The 26,369-nt window shown below is 37.9% G+C and overlaps 1 protein-coding gene across 2 annotated transcripts in view; it reads left to right on the plus strand.

The window, feature by feature from the left end:
* Window positions 1–26,369, plus strand: part of FSIP1 (fibrous sheath interacting protein 1) — a 218,159-nt gene that overhangs the window by 39,184 nt on the left and 152,606 nt on the right. For both annotated transcript variants that reach the window (XM_036841711.1, XM_036841712.1), the window contains exons 6-9: window positions 5,976–6,074; window positions 8,133–8,257; window positions 9,749–9,859; window positions 17,507–17,665. In XM_036841711.1, coding sequence (XP_036697606.1) covers window positions 5,976–6,074; window positions 8,133–8,257; window positions 9,749–9,859; window positions 17,507–17,665 — 494 coding nt within the window. The remainder of the gene's footprint in view (window positions 1–5,975; window positions 6,075–8,132; window positions 8,258–9,748; window positions 9,860–17,506; window positions 17,666–26,369) is intronic.

The following is a 26,369-nucleotide window of genomic DNA, read 5'->3' on the forward strand; positions in this document are numbered from 1 at the left end:
TATTTCATACATTGATAACACAGTTAGAGTGTTTGATCAAATTCTGTATTTTATCCTGGGATTCTGTGACATCCTAAATAATCTTTTGAAAATTGCATACATTAAGGTTCACTCTCTGTGCTGTGAAGTTATAGGTTTCTAAAAATGTACAGTGTCGTGTAACCACTGTTACGGTATAATACAGAATAGTTTTACCGTGCTTAAAGATCCCCTGTGTGGATGAATGGATAAAGAAGATGTGGCACATACATACAATGGAATATTACTCCGCCATAAAAAGAAACAAAATTGAGTTATCTGTAGTGAGGTGGATGGACCTAGAGTCTGTCATACAGAGTGAAGTAAGTCAGAAAGAGAAAAACAAATACTGTATGCTAACACATATATATGGAATCTAAAAAAAAAAAAAGAATGGTCATGAAGAACCTAGAGGCAGGACGGGAATAAAGATGCATATCTACTAGAGAATGGACTTGAGGACACGGGGAGTGAGAAGGGTCAGCTGGGATGAAGTGAGAGAGTGGCATGGACATATATACACTACCAAACGTAAAATAGATAGCTAGTGGGAAGCAGCCGCATAGCACAGGGAGATCAGCTCGGTGCTTTGTGACCACCTAGAGGGGTGGGATAGCGAGGGTGGGAGGGAGGGAGATGCAAGAGGGAAGAGATATGGGGATATATGTATAGGTATAGCTGACTCACTTTGTTATAAAGCAGAAACTAACACACCATTGTAAAGCAATTATACTCCTGTAAAGATGTTAAAACAAACAAACAAACAAAACAAAGGTCCCCTGTGTGAATCGCCATTCAGCTCTCCTTTCTTCCCCCAAACCTCTAGCCACCACTGATTTTTTTACTGTCTCTCTAGTTTTGCCTTTTCCAAATGTTGTATAGTTGGAATCATTCTGTACGTAGCCTTTTTCAGAGTGGGTTCTTTAACTTAGCAATATACAGTTAAGATTCATCCATGTGTTTTTGTGACTTGACGGCTGATTTCTTTTTGTTACTAAGTATTTCATTCTATGGATGTACCACTGTTTGTTTTTCCCTTCATCTGTTGAAAGATATCTTGATTGCTTCCAGTTTTTGATGATTATGAATAAAGCTGCTTTAAACATTAGTGTGCAGATTTTGGTGTGGACATAAAATTTCCATTTTGGGGGGTAAATATATAGGAGCAGGATTGCTGGATCATACAATAAGTGTTTAACTTTGTAAGAAACTGCCTGTCTTCCAAAATGGCCATACCATTTCATATTCCCACCAGCAAAAATGAAAGTTCCTATTGTTCTGCATCCTTGCCAGCAATTGGTATTGTCAGTTTTTTGGATTTTAGCCATTCTAATAGGTATATATTGATATCTCATTGTTGTTTTAATTTGCATTTACATTTCCCTAATGACAAAGCATGTTGAGTATCTTTTCAGGTGCTTGTTTGTCATATGTATATTTTCTTTACTGAGTTGTCTGTTTAGATCTTTTGCCCATTTAAAAAAATTAGATTGGTTGTTTTCTTGTTGAGCTTTAAGAGTTCTTTGTATATTTTGGATACATCTCCTTTCTCAGATATGTGTTTTGCAAATATTTTCTCCCAGCCTGTGGCTTGTAATTTCCTTCTCTTAACAGTATCTTTTGCAGAGCAGATGTTTTAAATTTTAATAAGCTTAACTTACCAATTTTTTCTTTCATGGATCGTGCTTGTGGTGTTGTATACAAAAACTCATCACTAAATTGAAGCTCATATAGATTTTTATCCTGTGTTTTCTTTTAGAAGTTTTATAGTTGTGCGTTTTACATTTAGGTTTATAATCCAGTTTGATTTAATTTTTGTGAAAAGTGTAAGGTCTGTATCTATGTTATTCTTTTTTTATTTTTATTTTTTGCATATGGACATCCAGTTGTTCCAGCACCATTTGTTTAAGAGATTATCCTCTCTCTATTCAATTGTTTTGCTCTTTTGCTAAAGATTAGTTGACTATATTTTTGCAGGTCTATTTCTGAACCCTCTATTCTGTTGCAGTGATCTATGTGGCTCTTCTTTTGCCAATACCATGCTATCTTGATTACAGTGAGTGTTTTCTCTTTTTAAAATTATACTTGAGGATTTTTCTTTTTATACCTTTGTGAACCAGTTTTGAATTTCTTTGCTAATTCTAGCAATTACCTTTCTTTCTTTTCTTGAACTTGTTATTGTTTTCTCTAGCTTCTTCAGTTAAACTAGTTAAGCTCATTTTATTTTCTCTTAAAATATGTGTCTGCTAGGGCTGCCATAAAAAAAATACCACAGCCTGGGTGGCTTAAACAGCAGAAACTTATTTTCTTACAGTTTTGGAGGCTAGAAGTCTAAGATCAAGGTACTGGAAAATTCGTTTCTGGGGGAGGTCTCTCTTCCTGGCTTACAGACGGCCACATTCTCACTGTGTCCTCACATGACCTTTTCTCTGTGCACAAGGGAAGAGGAGGAGCGGCGTGAAGATATCTCTGGTGCCTCTTCCTCTTCTTGTAAGGATACCAGTTCTATCGAATTAGTACCCCACCTAATAACCTCATTTAACTTTAATTACTTCCTTAAAATACAGCCACACTGGGGGTTAGGGCTTCAACGTATGAATTTTGGGGGGTTACAGTTCAGTCCATAACAATATGATAAAAGCACCATTGCTATGAATTTGTTTCTGCATATAGATTTAGCTCTGTACTACATTCTTTGGTGTATGGTATCATCATTATTCTCTACAGGTTGTTATCGTACTCTTATTTCTTCATTGACCTTATAGTTAATTAGAAAATGGTGCTTTTCCCTTGTTCTCCAGGATTTTTTTTAAGCCCTCTGTTTTAAAAGCCAATGTGGAAATCTATAACACTGTGGGCATTGTTTTGATATTTTGAGTTTATTGAAATTTTCTCTGTAGTCTAATAGGGTGGTTCTTAATTGTAGGGGACATTCGGATGTGTGCATTTTTGGTTGGTGTCATGATGGGCAGTGGGAAGAGGTCTGTTTCTACCTAATCGGGGCAAGTGAGAACTTCTGGTTCTCTTCTATGCCACAGGCCAGCCATGCCGTTGTGTGTCATATGTTTCTCTGTGTGTGTGTGTTGGGGTCGGGAGGAGAGAGAGAGAGGGAGAAAGAAAAGGTGAATATATTAGGCCCTGTCTTCCTCTAAATATGCCACACTGCCATTGCTGCTTTGGAGCTGTCAAGGGTAGGTGTGGAGCACTGTGTGTGGAGTCTCCTCCCAAGTTCCAGGTATGCAGTGAGGCAGAGCCCACAGGGCTCTGGTTTTCCCATTCTCTTTGGTGATCTCTATCCAACTCTAAGATTTCACCTCCAATGGGATGAGTGCCAGGGAGCAGCCTCACGTGTGTGTCACTTGTGTCTTCTGCAAACTCATCCCCTCTGATGTTCTTCTAGGTCCTTCCCATTGTCTGGGATGGGCTTTCTTCCCTAGGTGGCAGGAAGCAACTTAAATCAATCCTGCAATCTTCCTCTTTTAAGACTCTTGTTAAAAATTGTGCTCAAATACTTTTGAAAATTGTAAAGCACTATAAAATTGAAAGAGTCTTTCATTCAATAAAAAAAAGTTAATAAAAAAATTGTGCTCAGTCTTTCAAGATCTGGCCCTTGATCTCTCAAGGGAGATTTTTTTCCCCCAGATGAATGTTTGTAGTGAGGAAATTTGAAAATTTTCCTATTAACTTCTAATTTTGATATAATTTCAGACTTAAAGTCTGAAAAGTGTGAAGAATTCTCAAATACCCTTTACTCAGATTCTCCAAGTGTTAACATTTACCACCTCCTCTGTCTTCCTGTCCACAAGAGGACACACACATGCACACAAATCAGGAAATTAGTATTGATACAATACTATTATCCAATTGACAGGCTTTCTTCAGGTTTTGCCAGTTGTCACACTAAAATCCTTTCTAGCAAAAGAAAATTCAAGATAATGCATTGCATTTAATTGTCATGTCTCTTTAGTCACTCTTTGTGTTTTATGACATTAGCATTTTGGAAGATTATAGGCCTGTTATTTTGTAGACTGTTGCCCAGTTTGGGTTTGTTTATGTTTCCATATATTGGGTTCAAGTTATGCATTTTTGGCAGAAATCCCACAGAAGTGGTACTGTGTTTTTCTCAATGAATCATATCAGGAAAGCGCATGATGTTGATTGTTCCATCACTGGTGATGTTAACTTTGATCATTTGGTTAAGGTGGTGTCTGCCAGGTTTCTGCACTGTAAAGTTACCATTTTTCTCTTTGTACTGAATAAGTTATCTCATGGAAGGATACTCTGAGGCTATTATCCTGTTATTCTTCAAACTTTCACCCATGAGTTTTATTATCCATTGATGATTCCTACCTGAATCAATTATTATTATGATGGTTACCAAATGGTTATTTTCTAATTTCATCATTTCTTCTACATTAATTAGAATTTTTTTTTTACTATAAGGAAGAGCTTTCTAATGGAGGACTTTTGGAATTTAGAAAATGCTTTTCCTCTCTCAAGGAGTTGAGCTCCTGCAGTTGAATGTCTGCCTTTTACAACTGTTGTCTTTTAAACTCAAGACTGAGCTATGAGGCTTTGTTCTAGGCTGTACCCATCTTCTGTCTGAGGCAATGACTACCCTGGGACTATGGGTGAAGAGCCACAGGGTCACACGAATGATTTCAGCCTAGGAAAAACCCCTGGGTTTAAAAGCTTCAGTATCACCTTGCTATAATAGTTTTTAGTATTGCAAGTTTTCATATTTTTGTGTCTTTATAGGTACTTTAGTATAAAATTGAGTGAACCTGCTATTAAAGAGGAATTATGTGATCAAAAATAAATATATTACCACTTTGGGTATGTGATGCAACTTAAACCAGTAACAGAATGTTGCCAAATTGCTGACTTGAAGAGCCTGCTTTAATGAATATTTTAAGACCTCTCATAGTAGTGGTTGCAAAACAATTAAAGTTTGAAAAGAACTTTAAACCTTTTTGCTTTTTGAGTAGCTTACCCCTGTCCCTGCAAGGCTTATACCGCTAATTTGCTAGATTAACTCATCAAAGATTGTACAAGGATTATGGTTGTAATGTCAATCCTGGTGATGCTAGATTATTATGAATTCCAAATTAGGGAATTGGATTGATGAATTTGTTTTTACTGTCAGAAGTTGTATGTTATGAATTTGGTGGTGTTTGTGTGTTAGGGTGAATGTATCTTGCCTGTATTGTCTCCGAGTAGATGCTTGAATCAGGTTTGTTTCAGAGGTAGGTGATGAATCCTGTAATGTCTTCAAGACTTGTCATGTTTTCTTAAGCAAAAGCATTTCCGTGCCATAACCTGGCAGATTCTCTCATATTAAGGCAAAGTGATATTTATTTATGTTAGCAGTTTCTTGTAAATATACAGTGTCTAAAGTAGCTAGTAGAACATAAAACAAATTACATTAAACAAAAAGAGTTAAAAAACACAGTTTCCTAATTTCTTTATGGGTATTATCCTAAGAGAATAAATAGAAGAAAAGAAAGCTAACTGCTAAGTGTCTCCCCAGTTTTCTCTCTCAAACACATTCTATTATTTTAATGACTGACCATATATCTGAAATCTTCACCTTGGGGATCTAAAATAAAAAATAAAAACACAAAGTTATGCAGTGTGCACATTCTCCGTATTAAGAATGTTAGACTTTGGGTACATTATCTCCAGATAATTAATGTGATATTTTAGTGCGCCCTTGTACATCCTCTTTGCACAGAAATTCTGTTGAGTATCTTGATTGCTCTGTTTTGAGTGGCTCATGTGTACAAAGATGATTATCATGTCTACCTGAAAGTGACATTGTCTTAAGAAACATGTGTGGAGGGAATTGAGGAATATTGCAGAGAACATTAGATCTTATCTTTTTTAAAACAACTGTTCACATAAACAATTCCTTATTTATTTTGTGTGTATTGAACATGTGATTTTTAAATCAATAGATCCTTCTTGTTACGGGCACAAAGATACCTTCTTCTCTGTGTTTCACACTCAAGTCCCTCCAGAAGACTATGAAAACTGTATACAGAATGTCAATAAAGGTATGTGATTTTACATACTGTCCCAAGAAGATACTAGCAGTATGTAGAAATATTCACAGATGAAATGATTTGATGTGATTTAATTCAGTGGTGAGTCGAAGTAGGTGAGGTTCTAGATGAAACAAGATTGGTCGTTATTGAAGTTAGTTGTTGAGGGTTCATTATACCAGTCTTTCTACTTTTGGATTGAAATTTTGTATAATAAAGAGCTAAAGAAGATCTGGCTGCAAGTAATGGAAACCTAGCTTTAAGTGAATAAGAAAATTTATGGAAAGAATCCTGCTGGTAGACAGCTTCTTTGATTCCCAAGAGCATATCCTGTGGCTAGTCACTGAGAGGGCAATTCAATTCCAAAGTCCTAGAGAAGAGACCAACTGATCTATCTTGGGTTAGGTGCCCACCCTTGGTTCAACCAACTCATCCAACCCAGCAAGGGTTGGGGTCACTATAGGAACATGGCAGCTGCTACCCTGGATCACTACCAGGATGGAGAGGAGAAGAGGACATTTCTAGGGAGATAATTCCTACCAGACAATCTAAGGTTTTCTCCTGTAATTTATTAAAAGTATATTTTAAAGAAACTATTATAAATGTAGACAGAGATGCATTTAATTTGATTTATTTTAATGTTGTATTGTTTAAGAGAATATGAAACTTCAGCTGAATGAATAGACTTCATATTTCAACTTAAAAGACTATAAACAATTTGGATTATGGGAAAAAGTTATATATTTTATATCTAAGAAGGCCACTCACCAAAAAAGTAACTCATACTTTAACTATTGATAGTTCATTAAAAAAAAATCATGTTATTGATTAAAGAATAAAACCCCAATTATAAAGGATAGAAAAGTAAAACTTTTCTTTTGTCTGAAAAGAAATTAAATCCAGAGATCTCACCCTTTTCCTTGTTCTTTCCAGCTAGTGTTATCAAAATTTATTCTTTAATTATTAACTTTGTACTGAATCTTTGATAATAAGCTGTAAATACACCAATTGACTAGCTCCCTTAATCCTATTTATTGAGGTAACCTCTCTTACAAAACAAAGGTAACTTTTAAGTAAGCCTTGTCCGCATTGAGCTACTGGCTAGTGTTTTTTTTCTGTTGGACTTTAATATGGCAATTTATCCTATTTTGTAAGGTGGACTCCATTTGTCATTTAAGCAGACTCTTCTTTATGTGTATTTTTAGAGCTTTAATGAAGGATTCACATAATTTTTAAAAAAATGCTTTACATGTGACTACAGTGAAAACAAGATATTTTATAAAGGGGATAAGAGTCCACAAGTATTTTTCTTCCTCTTGTCTTGAGTACTCAGGGTCTGAACAACTCAGAGGCTGACTCAAATCTCTTTTCAAAGGTTGAGAAAAACTGATAAACTGAAATGGGTTTTAGGGGTTTGTGCAGATAGGATGTGGAACATCCAGGACACTTATGCCCAGACTTTGCTTAAAAGACAGGTTTGAACAAAAAGTTTATTGTTCTGAGAGGGTGATGGCAAATTAATAGAGTAACGGGTAATGACTCTAGTCTTTAGGGAAAGTTTTATTTCATATAAAGACTAAAATAAAATATATTTTAAAATTCCCATGACATCAGAGATTTCTCCTTTACATATATCACTTGAAGTTCTTTTCGTGTTTCCCATGATTCCAAAGGAATCAGCATAAGAAGTTTGATACAGGATAATGAATAACAAAAGAAGTTTTATGAGAACTTCATGGCAAATTATGGGAGCACATTTATCTTTTTAAGAATAAATCTCTGGGGAATTCCCTGGTGGTCCAGTGGTTAGGGCTCTGCGCTTCCACTCCAGGGAGCACGGGTTCGATCCCTGGTCGGGGAACTAAGATCCTGCAAGGCATGTGGCGCAGCCAAAAAAAAAAAAAAAGAAAAGAAAAAAATCTCTGTATGTGTTAAGTTTCTGGATCTGGAATTTAGAAGTACTTCTCTGTGTGTTTTATTTCTTGTATATTCTAATATATGCTTAAGGTAAAATTTTAGCATAATGGACAATTATAATTCTGAAAAAATTTTGAACTTTCTTAATATTAGATTTTACGTATGGTGTGGAAAGAAATGAGTCATTGATCAAAGCAGAAAAGAAACCTTTCTCAAATACAGAAAAGATTGAGCTCAGGGGTAAACACAGCCAGGATTTTATTAAGCGAAACATTGAGGTATGTACTTAGAAATTTAGAAGCCAGAATGTGGGATGAAATGAGCTGCAAGCATGGAAATAGTTGTGTTCATTGTCTTTAAATATTTTTTTTGACCATGATGCACGTGTATGTAATTGAAACACTATATATAACTGATAGAAAAGTTTTATGAGCCAATACTTAACTTCACTATTTTCTACTCCATCCTATCCTATTCTATCCCATCCTACCCCTTTTAAAATTGCTAGCTGCAACTTATTACATTTGTTTCATTATGCAGAAATGAATCTGGTTCCTGCAGTTTGAAAAACACTTATTTAGAAAATAGTTTTGGACAGTGTTTCCCAGATTTTAAATTGCATATTTAAAATCAACTTAAAATTGTTTTATTAAAGTAATGAGACTGATTTTATAACTGGTGCATTTAGAAATTTGAATGGAAAATTCTCCTGGCAGAGTTGGAGAGGCCAACTGGTTGTCTGCCCACTGTCCCTGCCCCTTCCGCCCAACTCCAGCTGAGCTTCCTGGCAGCCCCTCACTTGTCTCTTGCTCTGATTAGCTCCCTGATTTAGGGGCTCAACCTTGGTCTTACAGGCCCTGCGGTCTCACTTGGTTTGTCCTTAAGGCAGACTTCGACTAACTAAGGGCACAGGAACTCCTGTATTAGACCAGAATGCGAATTAATTTATAGCAAGAAATGTAAGTATGGTGGACAGAAGGCTCATGGCAAACCACTCAGGCAGTTAAGGCACTAGAAAGCTACACTGGTGATTATGAAGTATTAAGAGGAGAGAGTTAAGTAACTCTTCATAGTTCAAGCCTGATGCTTTTTCCACAATTAGCACGTCTTTTCTAGGCAGACTGGATTCATGGGTCAGCCTGCTGCTGTCAGGACTGACCTCTGGGACTTTCGATTTTTCTGTGCTCCATTTTCGTATGATCTGAAGGAGACCTTCTCCAGCTTGCTCTGTCTCTTTGCGCTGGCTCATTGTATGTTGATTTAGTGTTTAATTTTCCAAGAGCAGTAAGGTTTTCCTCATATCCAAGTTCTTGCTGACACAGACAGCAGCTCCACCATATATTTCCCTTTTTCCCTTTTAACAATAGTAACTGAATCTTATTTAAACTCCTGATGTGATATTCTTGAAATTTAAAAGCAGTTTCATTTAGTGAATATATGCCACAAAGGAAGTGGTAAGATTCCTTCCAAATGTCTCAGCAAATATGTTTTTGCATTGATACATATTATATAAAGAGAGGTTTGCAAACTGCCCATGTTTTATTTTTTAAATAAAATGTTTGTTGAAATGGTTGAATATCTTTGCTTGGAGAATGGACCTCTATCAAAAATTTGGCATAAAGTAAAATTACCTAGCAAATGAAAATGCCTAATCTCACAAATTTTACCTTAGTGCTTCTGTATTGTAGAAGCCTCAGGTCCCATTTTAATTTTTCCTGAACTGTGAATTGCTTTGAGTATTTAATATTTTCCATTCATACATTCTGTAGTTGGCCAAGAATTCAGGACAACCAGTGATTATGATTGACAGAGAGAAGAAAAGGCTGGTTGAACTTTTGAAGGACTTGGATAACAGTGATTCGGGGCTGTCCAGTTCTGAGGTAAGTAAACTCTGATATTCCACAAGCTCTACACTTCTTAATTTTTATTTCTTTAATCATGTTATTGACCCATTAGCCTAAATTTATAGTAATTTTTCAAATTATGGAGCAATATTTCTGACTTTAAAAAATCCCATTTTACAAATTTATTTTTATCTAAATTTTCCAATTTATTCTTGCCGATTCATTATTGACTCTCCTATGTCATTATAAGAGTGACTGCAATTGGCTTTCACAATAATAACCACTGCCTGTGATGTGATGGGCTTGGTCATTGATGACATAGAATTGTGTTTCTCTGGATCCTTTTATTTTGGACATTTCTTATTATCCCTAAACTGGTTGCATGATATTTTAGCGTGGTCTTCAGTAATCCTGAAGAGCACCATCCTGCTCCTGCCCAGGTAACGCTGGGCATCTAGTTCCCTGAAGAGTCTGGGGCGAGCACAGACTGAGTCTAAGGAGGGGAAAAGCATGAATCCAGGGTGCGAATGCGGGTATTTATAGGGCCCAGACAGGTCACATAAGGAGTGCAGTGGCTCAGCGTTTGCACTTGTTTGCATACTAAACTTACAGCCATATTCTTTTTCTTTCTTTCTTTCTTTCTTTCTTTCTTTCTTTCTTTCTTTCTTTCTTTCTTTCTTTCTTTCTTTCTTTCTTTCTTTCTTTCTTTCGAGATATACATTTTAAAGTAATAACTAGAATTATGACTTATAACATTATATCAGAACATATAAGAGTTTTAGGAATTTCATGTAATGTCTGAAACATTTATATTAACATATTTCCATACAAATAACCCCAAAAAAGTTTAGTATTAGTTGTTTTTTTGTTTGTTTGTTTTTTTATACTGCAAGTTCTTATTAGTCATCAATTTTATACATATCAGTGTATACATGTCAATATCAATTGCCCAATTCAGCACACCACCATCCCCACCCCACTGCGGTTTTCCCCCCTTGGTGTCCATATGTTTGTTCTCTACATCTGTGTCTCAACTTCTGCCCTGCAAACCGGTTCATCTGTACCATTTTTCTAGGTTCCACATACATGCGTTAATATACGATATTTGTTTTTCTCTTTCTGACTTACTTCACTCTGTATGACAGTCTCTAGGTCCATCCATGTCTCAACAAATGGCTCAGTTTCGTTCCTTTTTATGGCTGAGTAATATTCCATTGTATATATGTACCACAATTCTTTATCCATTTGTCTGTCGATGGGCATTTAGGTTGCTTCCATGACCTGGCTACTGTAATATTCTTACTTCTACAAAGAAATACATTTTCCTGTGTGCCTTGAAGCTCTAGCCTTGTCGTCTAGTTTTTATTCCCCTATGTTTAATAGAGATGATGTGGTAAATGCTGCTGGCACCCTGCCCAGATACCTTTTACCTGGCACATGTGTGCATCCATCCCCCTGCCCTGTGCCAAGGGTGCACAGCTGCCTCCTTCCCTGGAGAATTGCCCTGGGCTAAATGGGAGCTGACCAGCCCAGGACAGCAGCCCCTGCCTCCCCTCATGTCCCCTCACCTTGAGATGGGATTAGCTGTGCCGTGCAGTTTGTCCTCCACCTCTTCCCCAGGGGTCACCCAGTCTTCAGCTGAGACCACATCCTCGCCTAGCTTTGTTCCCTTGTCCTAGCCTGCTCCCCTCACACCCCTAATCCTGAAAGCATCCCCCCACTAAGTCACTTAAACAAGAATCTCTGCCTCACGTTCCAGATCTAGGGAACCCAGCCTAAGACATGTAGGTTCAGAGGGTAGTTTTTGCTCTGGGTAAAAAGCAGAGCATGTGCAGCCATATCTGTAGCCAGTGGGGTAGAGCATGCCGGTCCGTGGCTGCTGCTGCATGGAAATCCCGCCCAGGGCTGCCTGGATCCTCCAGTTTGTCAAGGGAAGCTAGAAATTCAGATTAAAAGAGAAAAAATAACAGTTCTCCATCATTCCCACTCCAGGAAAGGCCAGTGTTGTACTGGTATATGTTCCTCCAGGTTATGTATTCACAGCTGACACTGTGGTCTGTAGAAATGGAGTCTCCAGACACTGCAGGTGGTAGCGGAGCGTGGTTGTGTGTGCTGGCTCTGGCAGTCTGTTGTCACCCAGGCTAGAACGCAGGATCCATCATTTCTCAGTTCTGTCACCTTGGGAAGTTATTTCTCTTCACCTCAGTTTCCCCCTAGTTCTGGAGAGAAATCTAAAGTGGTCTCACTGGCCTAGGATCAGTGTTGGCAGGGGGCTGCATTCCTCTCTGGAGGTTCTTCAATAATTAATTAGTCTCTAAAATCTTATATCTTGGGCTTCCCTGGTGGCACAGTGGTTGAGAGTCTGCCTGCCGATGCAGGGGACACGGGTTCGAGCCCCAGTCCGGGAAGATCCCACATGCCGCGGAGCGACTAGGCCCGTGAGCCATGGCTGCTGAGCCTGCACGTCTGGAGCCTGTGCTCCGCAACAAGAGAGGCCACGATAGTGAGAGGCCCGCGCACCGCGATGAAGAGTGGCCCCCGCTCGCCGCAACTAGAGAAAGCCCTCGCACAGAAACGAAGACCCAACACAGCCATAAATAAATAAATAAATAAATAAAATTTAAAATCTTATATCTTAACAGGACAGGATCTTTGGTATGCTTTTATTTCCCTCTTCTCCCATTTCCTCTCCTCCAGAATGTATTGAAATCACCTAGAATTTTAGTTCCAGAATGTTAGAAGTTTTTCCCTTTATTTATTTAATAAATTTATTTATTTATTTGTTTATTTATTTATTTATTTATTTATGGCTGTGTTGGGTCTTTGTTGCTGCGTGTGGGCTTTCTCTAGCTGTGGTGAGAGGGGGCTACTCTTTGTTGCGGTGCATGGGCTTCTCATTGCGGTGGCTTCTCTTGTTGTGGAGCATGGGCTCTAGGCGCACGGGTTTCAGTAGTTGTGGCACGTGGGCTCAGTAGTTGTGGGTTGTGGGCTCTAGAGAGCAGGCTCAGCAGCTGTGGTGCACGGGCTTAGTTGCTCCACAGCATGTGGGATCTTCCTGGACCAGGGCTCGAACCTGTGTCCCTTGCATTGGCAGGCAGATTCCTAACCACTGCACCACCAGGGAAGCCCAGAAGTTTTTCCTTTTAAAAACAGTATGCTTCTTATATTTTAGGAATCTTTCTGAATAGTAGCCAAATTTTTAAATCACGTCATTACCTGTGTATTTAAGCTCAACTAATTGTTTATTTGTACAAATCATTTTTCCCGAGTTATTCTTCTGGAATTAAAAAAAAATTTCCCTGAAATAATGATGGTGTGTAGATAATTTTTTGAGTGTTTGCCTATTCAAAAATTTATTTTTCCCTCATTTGAATGATAGCTTCAAATGGTGGTAGCTAAATCCTAGATGCAAAATCCTTTCTTTCTGGAAGCATATAGGATTTTCTCTTTATTTTTTAGTTCACAAATTTTATCAGAACGTATTTTATGTGTGTCTTTAAAAACATTTTTGTTCCTGCATGGTACCTTGTAGGTAGGCCCTTTTTATCTGAAGGTTCAAGTCTTTCTTCTGTGCAGAAAATTATCTTATTTCTTCCCTTCTATCATCTCTTTTTCTTTCCTTTTGGGCTTCCTATAAAGTGGGATATCAGTTGGGAATGGGATTGACTTCAGGTAACAGAAAACTTTATAAACAGTGACTTCAGCAAGAAGTTTATTTATTTTTTTCAGTAACAAGAAATCCAGGTATAAGTAGCTAATGTCTTTTGATCTTCTTGACCTATGTTTGTAGTGTGGTTTTGTTTTTAGGTGTGCAAGATTGCTGCTATATCTGTATGTAATGTGTTAATTTTCCAGGCAGAAAGAAAGGGGGAAGGGGAAGGAGAAAAGAGACTCCTCTGAAGTTTTGCCTTTTCCTTTGGGAAGATGTGGTGTCCCCACGACTTCCACCTGCATCTCACTGGCCAAGCTGTCACGTAGTCATTTGTTTCATACAGCTCTGCAAGCGAGACTGGGGATTCAAGTATTTCATTTTCTCTTTTTTTGTAGCAGAGGAAGGCAAGAAAGGAGGAGATTGGAAAAGGACTAGGTCAGTCAGTGTACCAGCCCATAGGTGGGTATAGAATCTCCTGGATCTCTCCTCCAGGTCTTAAAATGTTTTTCTCATAATCTTTATCTTTTTTGTCATTTTGCTCATATAAGTTCATTTTACGGTTTTCCTAGTTGGGTTTCAAACATCTCTATTCTGCTACTTAGCTAGGCAGCCCTCTTTTGAGGTTGTTGTTGTTATTTTTACAGTTACTATTGTTTTTAAACTAATATTTGCTGAGAGTTTTTTCTGTAAGCTCTGAGGAGAAAGTGTCCTTTCTTATTACCTGATGTGGGAGATTTTATACAGAGATTCTATGAAGCCATATAGGTGGTGGCACATGTTGGAATAGAGATTTAGTGGAGGAAGATGTGAATGTGGCAGGAAGCATTCAGGAACACTTTGAGGAAGGAACCGATCTACTGTTTTTCTCAAACTGTACGAAACTTCTTGCCACGCTTCACATTTGCTGTAGTCTTTCAAGCGTCTGTGTGCCCATTTCTTTATGGAGTGCTCCACCACTTCGTCTCTGACAGATCCAACATAAAGAGGATGACTAACATGATAATTTTGTTTGAATTCCACAGAACTCATGCCCGCTGGTTGTTCCTTACAGTGGTATGTTTGACTGTATGGATATAATATTCTCTTAAATTTCTCTAGGATAGGTAGAATTTTTTAAAGATTTCCTCCTAGGTAGGGAACTCATACTTGCAACTAATGGCTCTCCGCAATGCTGGAAGCCTCTACTGTCACCCTTCCCAACAAAATGGATTTTGCATCAGATCTTAAATTACTCACGTCTAAATCAGTATTGAATGGGTGAGTCTGATTGTGGACCCTCATTACCGGTGTGAACCCTAGCTGTAAAGCAGGGTGGTGCAGAGCATTTCCTGGGTTCTGTCTTAGGGAGACAAGACTCCTACACATTGCAAATCTAGCCAGAAACACACATACCATCTACTACATGTTACACATAATTTCCTTCTGTAACAGCATAAAGCATGAAACATTTAAATTTCTGTTGAATTTAATCTGCCATGTTCTTTTACCTCCAGTGTCATTAAAAAAGAATTCCATTCAAACAAGAATTTAAAATTTATTAACCAATATTTAGTCATTGATTCCATAGTTGTTTTTTTTTTTTTTGTCTGATTCTTTATTTCTCTTTTAGGTCATACAGTATTTATATCACTTTTATTTAGGGAAAATTAATCAGAGTTTCTTATTTGTGAGTAGTTAGGTATTTTTTTAAATAATTATATATAACTTTCATATGCCAACTTGCAAGTATATTTAAAATGTTTATTACTGTATCATATCCTTATATGGATATAGTATAGTCTCACTTTCTCCCTATTTTCAGACATTTGGGCTTTTTGCAGTTACTCTTTTTTGTAAGTAACATGGCAAAAAACATTTTAGTCAGGGTTCTAGGTTGCAAGAAACAGAGGCAGATTTTGGTTAAAAAAACAGAAAACGAATTTATTGGAAGACTTGAGTAGCTCACAGACACAGTGGGAAGTTCGGAGGACCAGGCTTGTAAACCAGGCAGATATCAAGGTAGGCAGAAAAATGGCCCTAGAAACTCCTGAGAATCAGTCTGGTTCGGGGCTGTACCAAGGCCACCAGACACCCCCGATAATGATCACTGCTGCCACCTTCACTGCTATCAACACTGGATCCTCACTGCTACTGCTGTCACCATTAATCACTTCCCCACTTTCCCTGCATCTTTGAATCTCTCTCTCTCTCTCTCTCTCTCTCTCTCCCTCAAGAGTCAAAGTCCAGGGTGTTCCCTTCTGATTGGCTGAATCTAGGTCATTTGCTTGTCTTCTTGATGCCAGTGGGTAGGGAGAAGGAGTGTCTGGTGGGTACCTGTTCCCTAGAGAGACTCATGCAGTATTTGGTTTCACTGAAGCAGAAAGGGAAATGGGATGCTGGGACCAGGAAGAGACAGTGTAAGTCTTTCTGCATAAGTTTTTGCATGTACTTCTTCTGGTTACTACTTAGGGTTTGATCCCTGGTATTAGAGTCATGAAACCAAAGTGTGTGTTGCCCTCCATCTGCCCCTTTATTCTTAGTGTTCTTCATGATTCTTCTGTCCTTGTGCTACAGGCTTCCCTTTGTGACCTCACCCATTCCCATGGTCTAAGGGTTTGAACCATTATAGAATTATGGGTGAGTCCAAAATACTTATTTCCAATCCAGGTCTCTATCTTGAACTTGAGACAAACATATTTAACTACCTAACATAATATGTGGATGTCCTAGGGACATCTGTGAATATCAGAAGGCCCCAAACAGAATTCGTCATCATCATTTTCCTCCTCAAACCTAGCACGTCTCTGGTATTCCCTAGTTTGGTCCTTATGACCACCATCCCCCTAGCTGGTAAAATCAGGAATTTGGTTTTTATCCTTGATCCTTACTCCTCCCTTCATTCTTCCATCAAATTGTCTCCAGATTCTGTAAACTCTGCTTCCTAAGTATCTCTGGAATTGGTCCTGTGTGCTTCATTCCCAGGAAACATTCCGAGTTCAGGCACTCATCACTTTTGTTGTAGGCTACGGCTTTTGCTTTTTAACTGGATTTTCTGCCTCCAGTCTCACCCTCACCTGCTCCAGTTTTAAAGTGCACAGCCGATTGTGTTGTTTCTCTAAGATGCTACTAAGATTATTTCCTTTAGGAAGCATTCTCCAAACACGTTTTCTCCTTGCCCCTTCCTGTTAACAGAGGTTAGTTGACCCTCCCTGGTGCCCATGGAGCCCTGGGTTTACCAGCACTTTTCACACCTTGTTAAAATCTTTGCTGTCAAGAGACTGAGAACTCCTGAGGGCAGGAACGTGTGAGATTCATATTGAATCACCAGTGCCCAGTGTAACGCCTCCCCATAGCAGGCACTCAGTACGAGGTTTTTGAATGAATGTTATGAATGGCTTTTAACCTGTTAAGGAACTAATGTTAGTTCAATAACGAGTTAGATGACCAGTTTTTTTTTCAAATATTATTTATTCGGCTGCATCGGGTCTAAGTTGTGGCACGCGGGATCTTTCGTTGCGGCATGCGGGATCTAGTTCCCTGACCAGAGATCGAACCCGGGCCCCCTGCATTGGGAGTGTGGAGTCTTAGCCACAGGACCACCAGGGAAGTCCCTAGATGACCAGTTATGATCATGAAACCCAAACAACCGACTCTATGTTACTTTTCAGGGACAAATTTTGAAAATAACATGTCCGTTATAGGGTAAACATGATTTCTTCCTTATTCAGCATGTCACAAACCACTTTTTTCAGAGTGGAGAAATGAGAATGTTATGAGACCCAGACTGTGAGGCTAAGAGAGTTATTCCATAGGGTAGAACGCCCACAAAATGTAAGCAGATACTTTACGCAGAGTTGGCAGATAATGAATCCTTAAACTATTTAATTTTTTTTCTTGCACTATCCCAAGTTAATTCTGTTCTTTTTTTATATTTGTTTTGTTTTGCTTTTTATTTGTTTTTGTGAGGAGCACTGATGTAGCGGTCTGAAAGGTATATTTTGGAAAAAAAAATGTAACATAAGAATGACCTGGTGACCCTTGTTTCCTTTTAGGGAGATCAGTCTGGCAGGCTGGTCCCGGGAGAAGGATACACACCTGCAGTCGCCCAGCATCAGCAGCTTGCTGAAATTGATACAAAACTCCAAGAACTTGCTGCCGTTTACCCAACAATTTCCAGCTCTTCTCCAAGACCTGAACATCAGAATGATGAGGTATGTTTAACTCAAGAGCCCATAGGCTGTTCAGGTTCATGTGTGCTAAAGCTAGTTCACATAATATGACAATCTGCTTGTTAACTAAAGAGGTTTCTTCCCAATTGCCTTTTCCGTGACTGCAACTGCAGTGATAGTGATTTCTACAACAGTGCCAATTTCCACTTTCTATTCATTTCTTTTTCAGTTGGTAATTTGCTGAGACAGGGTGAAATATTTATTTTAATATTGTTATATCTTTATGGTATAAGCTAATTCTTGATCATGATCAGGAGAGAGGAGAGGGAAGAGAATAGATACAGCACTGCTTAGTCCTTTGAGAGCTTTACTTCTCTTTGTTCCTTTGATTCTAGGTGTTAGCAATGGCAGTCACCTGTCCCTTACTCTGGTACATTCTTCTAGCTCCTTTGATTTACCAGCAAACAGTGAAGCTCACTCTGTTGATAACTTGTCTCCTGTGAGAACTTTGAAATGAGTATGTTTCCTTTCTTGACAGTTCCCTCAAATATTCTTTTACAAAGCTAACAGAGGGTGAAGAAAAATGGAAGGGTAACTACAGCTTTGGAGTAGTAAAATTCCTTTCTCCCCCTTATATTTCAGTACTTCGTGGGGTCTAGTTTGGGGTTGGGTGGTAGTTTTTGCCTGAAGAGAAAATGGCTGGTCTTTTGTTATTCCACTAACCCTCTACCAGTTTTGTAAACATATCACCAAATCATTTTCTGTACAATATTAGATGCATGTGATTTTCCTGGTTTTTAAGAAGATTTAAATAATATCAGTAGTCTATAGGTAATAATTCTGCTTTATAGTCAGTCTTTTCTCCAACCTGTCAATTGAAGATTAGGGATCTGGCTTTGGGTCAGTTGAAGGTCCTTCAGGGGAAAGGAGCAGCGTTAAGATGTTCCAAAGAAAGTTTGGTCGTGATGGAACCTTACGGAGCCATCGCAGCTTCCTTAAATTATGTTCCTAAGGGCCAGGCACAGCTGCCTCTGAGCCCTTTACACAGCAATATGGTGGTAGTGGGAACCACTGTTTTCTGGATTGGGATCAGAGTTCTTGGAAGACAGAGAACTGGAATTTCTGTCCCTACCCAAATATACCCCAGGACTTTGACACATCAACAGGTATGCTGCTAGTTTATTTATGTTACTGGGTGCCACTTCCCAAAAGGAGGAAGCCAGGATGGGGGAGTAAAATTGTTCAGGGATATTCTTTGTTCTTTTTGTGTTACAGCTGATTTTTGTTGTTGTTGTTGTTATTGTTGTTAGATATCAAGGGTCGCTGAGATCTCAAAGCTGGATAATGGTCCTAAAGATAGAAAATGTCTTTTTCATGACCATCAAATGTTATTCCTGAAAGAGAGACTGAGAATTTAGAGATTTGTCTAGCCATTAGGACTTCAGATAAAGTATGACTGTGGTCATTGTCATCTACGTCACATTTTCAGAGTTCACATTTATGGTTTAAATAAAATATTTAAAAAATAATAAAAGGGAAAACCAGTACATTACTTAGTTGTTACATACTGATATTATATATTTTTGTGTGAAACAGTATATTTAGAGAAAAGAGAAAACTGCATTTTGGGACTCCCACTGGCTGCAGAAACAGAAATGTAACATCATAGTTGTTGAAAAGAAATAATTAGTGCTTCTTGTATGCAAAAAAGAGTATATTTTGAGGTTTCATTCAATTTCCTGTTGGCATTTCCTCATTTCTAACTAAAACCAGCATTGCACATTGAATTTTCAAGCCAAAAATGAAAACATGGCAAATTATTTTGTGGATATTATTATTATTATTTTTTAACACCTTTATTGGAGTATAATTGCTTTACAATGGTGTGTTAGTTTCTGCTGTATAACAAAGTGAATCAGCTATACATAAACATATATTCCCATATCTCCTCCCTCTTGCATCTCCCTCCCACCCTCCCTAGGTGGACACAAAGCACCGAGCTGCTCTCCCTGTGCTATGTGGCTGCTTCCCACTAGCTATCTATTTTACATTTGGTAGTGTATATTAGTCCATGCCACTCTCTCAGTTTGTCCCAGCTTACCTTTCCCCCTCCCTGTGTCCTCAAGTCCATTCTCTACGTCTGCGTCTTTATTCCTGTCCTGCCCCTAGGTTCTTCAGAACCATTTTTTTTTTATTCCATATATTTCTGTTAGCATACGGTATTTGTTTTTCTCTTTCTGACTTACTTCACTCTGTATGACAGACTCTAGATCCACCCACCTCACTACAAATACTCAATTTCATTTCTTTATATGGCTGAGTAATATTCCATTGTATATATGTGCCACATCTTCTTTATCCATTCATCTGTCGATGAACACTTAGGTTGGTTCCATGTACTGGCTATTGTAAATAGAGCGGCAGTGAACATTGTGGTACATGACTCTTTTTGAATCATGGTTTTCTCAGGGTATATGCCCAGTAGTGGGATTGCTGGGTCGTATGGTAGTTCTATTTTTAGTTTTTAAGGGAACCTCCATACTGTTCTCCATAGTGGCTGTATCAATTTACATTCCCACCAACAGTGCAAGAGGGTTCCCTTTTCTCCACACCCTCTCCAGCATTAATTGTTTTTTTTTTTTTTAGAGCAGGGCCAAACATTCCCTATATATTGTGTTTTTTTTTTTAAACATCTTTATTGAAGTATAATTGCTTTACAATGGTGTGTTAGTTTCTGCTTTATAACAAAGTGAATCAGTTATACATATACATATGTTCCCATATCTCTTCCCTCTTGCATCTCCCTCCCTCCCACCCTCCCTATCCCACCCCTCTAGGTGGTCACAAAGCACCGAGCTGATCTCCCTGTCCTATGCGGCTGCTTCCCACTAGCTATCTATTTTACATTTGGTAGTGTATATATGTCCATGACACTCTCTCATCCTGTCACATCTCACCCCTCCCCCTCCTCATATCCTCAAGTCCATTCTCTAGTAGGTCTGTGTCTTTATTCCCGTCTTGCCACTAGGTTCTTCATGACCTTTTTTTTTCTTTCCTTAGAATCCATATATATGTGTTAGCATACTGTATTTGTTTTTCTCTTTCTGACTTACTTCACTCTGTATGACAGACTCTAACTCCATCCACCTCATTACAAATACCTCCATTTCATTTCTTTTTATGGCTGAGTAATATTCCATTGTATATATGTGCCACATCTTCTTTATCCATTCATCCGATGATGGACACTTAGGTTGCTTCCATGTCCTGGCTATTGTAAATAGAGCTGCAATGAACATTTTGGTACATGACTCTGTTTGAATTATGGTTTTCTCAGGGTATATGCCCAGTAGTGGGATTGCTGGGTCGTATGGTAGTTCTATTTTTAGTTTTTAAGGGAACCTCCATACTGTTCTCCATAGTGGCTGTATCAATTTACATTCCCACCAACAGTGCAAGAGGGTTCCCTTTTCTCCACACCCTCTCCAGCATTTATTGTTTCTAGATTTTTTGATGATGGCCATTCTGACCGGTGTGAGATGATACCTCATTGTAGTTTTGATTTGCATTTCTCTAATGATTAATGATGTTGAGCATTCTTTCATGTGTCTGTTGGCAATCTGTATATCTTCTTTGGAGAAATGTCTGTTTAGGTCTTCTGCCCATTTTTGGATTGGGTTGTTTGTTTTTTTGATATTGAGCTGCATGAGCTGCTTGTAAATCTTGGAGATTAATCCTTTGTCTGTTGCTTCATTTGCAAATATTTTCTCCCATTCTGAGGGTTGCCTTTTGGTCTTGTTTATGGTTTCCTTTGCTGTGCGAAACCTTTTAAGTTTCATTAGGTTTCATTTGTTTATTTTTGTTTTTATTTCCATTTCTCTAGGAGGTGGGTCAAAAAGGATCTTGCTGTGATTTATGTCATAGAGTGTTCTGCCTGAGTTTTCCTCTAAGAGTTTGATAGTGTCTGGCCTTACATTTAGGTATTTAATCCATTTTGAGTTTACTTTTGTGTATGGTGTTAGGGAGTGTTCTAATTTCATTCTTTTACATGTAGCTGTCCAGCTTTCCCAGCACCACTTATTGAAGAGGCTGTCTTTTCTCCATTGTATATTCTTGCCTCCTTTATCAAAGATAAGGTGACCATATGTGTGTGTCTGTTTTTGTGCCAGTACCATACTCTCTTGATTACTGTAGCTTTGTAGTACAGTCTGAAGTCTGGGAGCCTGATTCCTCCAGCTCCGTTTTTCTTTCTCAAGATTGCTTTGGCTATTCGGGGTCTTCTGTGTTTCCATACAAATTGTGAAATTTTTTGTTCTAGTTCTGTGAAAAATGCCATTGGTAGTTTGATAGGGATTGCATTGAATCTGTAGATTGCTTTGGGTAGTAGAGTCATTTTCACAATGTTGATTCTTCCAATCCAAGAACATGGTATATCTCTCCATCTATTTGTATCATCTCTCTTTCATCAGTGTCTTATAATTTTCTGCATACAGGTCTTTTGTCTCCTTAGGTAAGTTTATTCCTAGGTATTTTATTCTTTTTTGTTGCAATGGTTTCAGGTTTTTGAAACTATTGCAAGAAATGGTTTCAAAAGTGATCTGAAAAATCACTTTCGGATTTTTCATCATTAGTGTATAGGAATGCAAGAGATTTCTGTGCATTAATTTTGTATCCTGCTACTTTACCAAATTCATTGATTAGCTCTAGGAGTTTTCTGGTAGCATCTTTAGGATTCTGTATGTATAGTATCATGTCATCTGCAAACAGTGACAGTTTTACTTCTTCTTTTTCGATTTGGATTCCTGTTATTTCTTGTTCTTCTCTGATTGCTGTGGCTAAAACTTCCAAAACTATGTTGAATAATAGTGGTGAGAGTGGGCAACCTTGTCTTGTTCCTGATCTTAGTGGAAATGGTTTCAGTTTTTCACCATTGAGGACGATGTTGGCTGTGGGTATGTCATATATGGCCTTTATTATGTTGAGGTAAGTTCCCTCTATGCCTACTTTCTGGAGGGTTTTTATCATAAATGGGTGTTGAAGTTTGTCAAAAGCTTTCTCTGCATCTATTGAAATGATCGTATGGTTTTTCTCCTTAAATTTGTTAATGTGATGTATCACATTGATTGATTTGCATATATTGAAGAATCCTTGCATTCCTGGGATAAAACCCCACTTGATCATGGTGTATGATTCTTTTAATGTGCTGTTAGATTCTGTTTGCTAGTATTTTGTTGAGGATTTTTGCATCTATGTTCATCAGTGGTATTGGTCTGTAGTTTTCTTTTTTTGTGACATCTTTGTCTGGTTTTGGTATCAGGGTGATGGTGGCCTCGTAGAATGAGTTTGGGAGTGTTCCTCCTTCTGCTGTATTTTGGAAGAGTTTGAGAAGGCTAGGTGTTAGCTCTTCTCTAAATGTTTGATAGAATTCTCCTGTGAAGCCATCTGGTACTGGGATTTTCTTTGTTGGAAGATTTTGAATCACAGTTTCAATTTCAGTGCTTGTGATTGGTTTATTCATAATTTCTATTTCTTCCTGGTTCAGTCTCAGAAGGTTGTGCATTTCTAAGAATTTGTCCATTTCTTTCAGGTTGTCCATTTTATTGGCACAGAGTTGCTTGTAGTAATCTCTCATGATCCTTTGTATTTCTGCAGTGTCAGTTGTTACTTCCCCTTTTTCATTTCTAATTCTGTTGATTTGGGTCTTCTCCCTTTTTTCTTGATGAGTCTGGCTAATGGTTTATCAATTTTGTTTATCTTCTCAAAGAACCAGCTTTTAGTTTTATTGATCTTTGCTATTGTTTCCTTCATTTCTTTTTCATTTATTTCTGATCTGATCTTTATGATTTCTTTCCTTCTGCTAACTTTGGGGTTTTTTTGTTCTTCTTTCTCTAATTGCTTTAGGTGCAAGGTTAGGTTGTTTATTTGAGATGTTTCTTGTTTCTTGAGGGAGGATTGTATTGCTATAACAATATTTTAATATTGTTATAATATAACAATAACTCCCCCTTAGAACTGCTTTTGCTGAATCCCATAGGTTTTGGGTCATCGTGTTTTCATTGTCATTTGTTTCTAGGTATCTTTTGATTTCCTCTTTGATTTCTTCAGTGATCTCTTGGTTATTAAGTAGTGTATTGTTTATCCTCCATGTGTTTGTATTTTTTACAGATTTTTTTTCTGTAATTGATATCTACTCGCATAGCATTGTGGTCAGAAAAGATGCTTGATACGATTTCAATTTTCTTAAATTTACCAAGGCTTGACTTGTGACCCAAGATATGATCTATCCTGGCTAATGTTCCATGAGCACTTGAGAAGAAAGTGTATTCTGTTGTTTTTGGATGGAATGTCCTGTAAATATCAATTAAGTCCATCTTGTTTAATGTATCATTTAAAGCTTGTGTTTCCTTATTTATTTTCATTTTGGATGATCTGTCCATTGGTGAAAGTGGGGTGTTAAAGTCCCCTACCATGATTGTGTTACTGTCGATTTCCCCTTTTATGGCTGTTAGTATTTGCCTTATATATTGAGGTACTCCTATGTTGGGTGCATAAGTATTTACAATTGTTATATCTTCTTGATTTGATCCCTTGATCATTATGTAGTGTCCTTCTTTGTCTCTTGTAATTGTCTTTGTTTTAAAGTCTATTTTGTCTGATATGAGAATTGCTACTCCAGCTTTCTTTTGATTTCCATTTGCATGGAATATCTTTTTCCATCCCCTCACTTTCAGTCTGTATGTGTCCCTAGGTCTGAAATGGGTCTCTTGTAAAGAGCATATATACGGGTCTTGTTTTTGTATCCATTCAGCCAGTCTGTGTCTATTGGTTGGAGCATTTAATCCAGTTACATTTAAGGTAGTTATCGATATGTATGTTCCTATTACCATTTTCGTAATTGTTTTGGGTTTGTTATCGTAGGTCTTTTCTTTCTCTTGTGTTTCCTGCCTAGAGAAGTTCCTTTGGCATTTGTTGTAAAGCTGGTTTGGTGGTGCTGAATTCTCTTAACTTTTGCTTGTCTGTAAAGGTTTTAATTTCTCTGTCAAATCTGATTGAGATCTTTGCTGGATAGAGTAATCTTGGCTGTAGGTTTTTCTCTTTCGTCACTTTAAATATGTCCTGCCACTCCCTTCTGGTTGCAGAGTTACTGCTGAAACATCAACTGTTAACCTTATGTGGATTCCTTTGTATGTTATTTGTTGTTTTTCCCTTGCTGCTTTTAATATTTTTTCTTTTTATTTAATTTTTGATAGTTTGATTTTTGATACTTTGTATTTAATTTTTGATAGTTTAATTTTTGATAGTTTTCCCTTGCTGCTTTTAATATTTTTTCTTTGTATTTAATTTTTTGATAGTTTGATTTTGATAGTTTGATAGTTTGTATTTCATTTTTGATAGTTTGATAATATGTGTCTTGGTGTGTTTCTCCTTGGATTTATCCTGTATGGGACTCTCTGTGCTTCTTGGACTTGATTGACTATTTCCTTTCCCATAATAGGGAAGTTTTCAACTATAATCTCTTCAAACATTTTCTCAGTCCCTTTCTTTTTCTCTTCTTCTTCTGGGACCCCTATAATTCGAATGTCGGTGCGTTTAATGTTGTCCCAGAGGTGTCTAAGACTGTCCTCAATTCTTTTCATTCTTTTTTCTTTATTCTGCTCTGTGGTAGTTATTTCCACTATTTTGTCTTCCAGATCACTTATCCGTTCTTATGCCTCAGTTATTCTGCTATTGATTCCTTCTAGAGAATTTTTAATTTCATTTATTGTGTTGTTCATCATTGTTTGTTTGCTCTTTAGTTCTTCTAGGTCCTTGTTAAACATTTCTTGTATTTTCTCCTTTCTGTTTCCAAGATTTTGGATCATGTTTACTATCATTACTGTGAATTCATTTTCAGGTAGACTGCCTATTTCCTCTTCATTTGTTTGGTCTGGTGGGTTTTTACCTTGCTCCGTCATCTACCGTGTATTTCTCTGTCTTCTCATTTTGCTTAACTTACTGTGTTTGGGGTCTCCTTTTTGCAGGCTTCAGGTTTGTAGTTCCCGTTGTTTTTGGTGTCTGCGCCCAGTGGGTAAGGTTGGTTCAGTGGGTTGTGTGGGCTTCCTGGTGGAGGGTACTCGTGCCTGTGTTCTGGTGGATGAGACTGGATCTTGTTTTTCTGGTGGGCAGGACCGTGTCTCGTGGTGTGTTTTGAGGTGTCTGTGAACTTAGTATGATTTTAGGCAGACTCTCTGCTAATGGGTGGGGTTGTGTTCCTGTCTTGCTAGTTGTTTGACATAGGGCGTCCAGCACTGTAGCTTGCTGGTCGTTGAGTGGAGCTGGGTCTTAGTGTTGAGATGGAGATCTCTGAGAAAGCTTTTGCCATTTGATATTATGTGGGACTGGGAGGTCTCTGGTGGACCAATGTCCTGAACTTGGCTCTCCCACCTCAGAAGCTCAGGCCTGACACCCGGCTGGAGCACCAGACTCTGTCAGCCACACAGCTCAGAAGAAAAGGTAGCAAAAGAAAGAAAGAAAGAAAGACAAAAAAATAAAATAAAGTTATTAAAATAAAAAACAAAAAAATTATTATAAATAAAAAATAAAAAAGTAATTAAAAAAAAAAAAGGAAGAGAGAGCCACCAAACCAAGAAACAAATCCACCAATGATTACAAGTGCTAAAAATTATAGTAAAACAAACAAACAAACAAAAAAACCGGACAGACAGAACCTTAGGACAAATGGTAAAGACAAAGCTATACAGACAAA

The sequence above is a fragment of the Balaenoptera musculus genome, chromosome 2 (assembly GCF_009873245.2).
Source record: "Balaenoptera musculus isolate JJ_BM4_2016_0621 chromosome 2, mBalMus1.pri.v3, whole genome shotgun sequence".
NCBI lineage: Eukaryota > Metazoa > Chordata > Mammalia > Artiodactyla > Balaenopteridae > Balaenoptera > Balaenoptera musculus.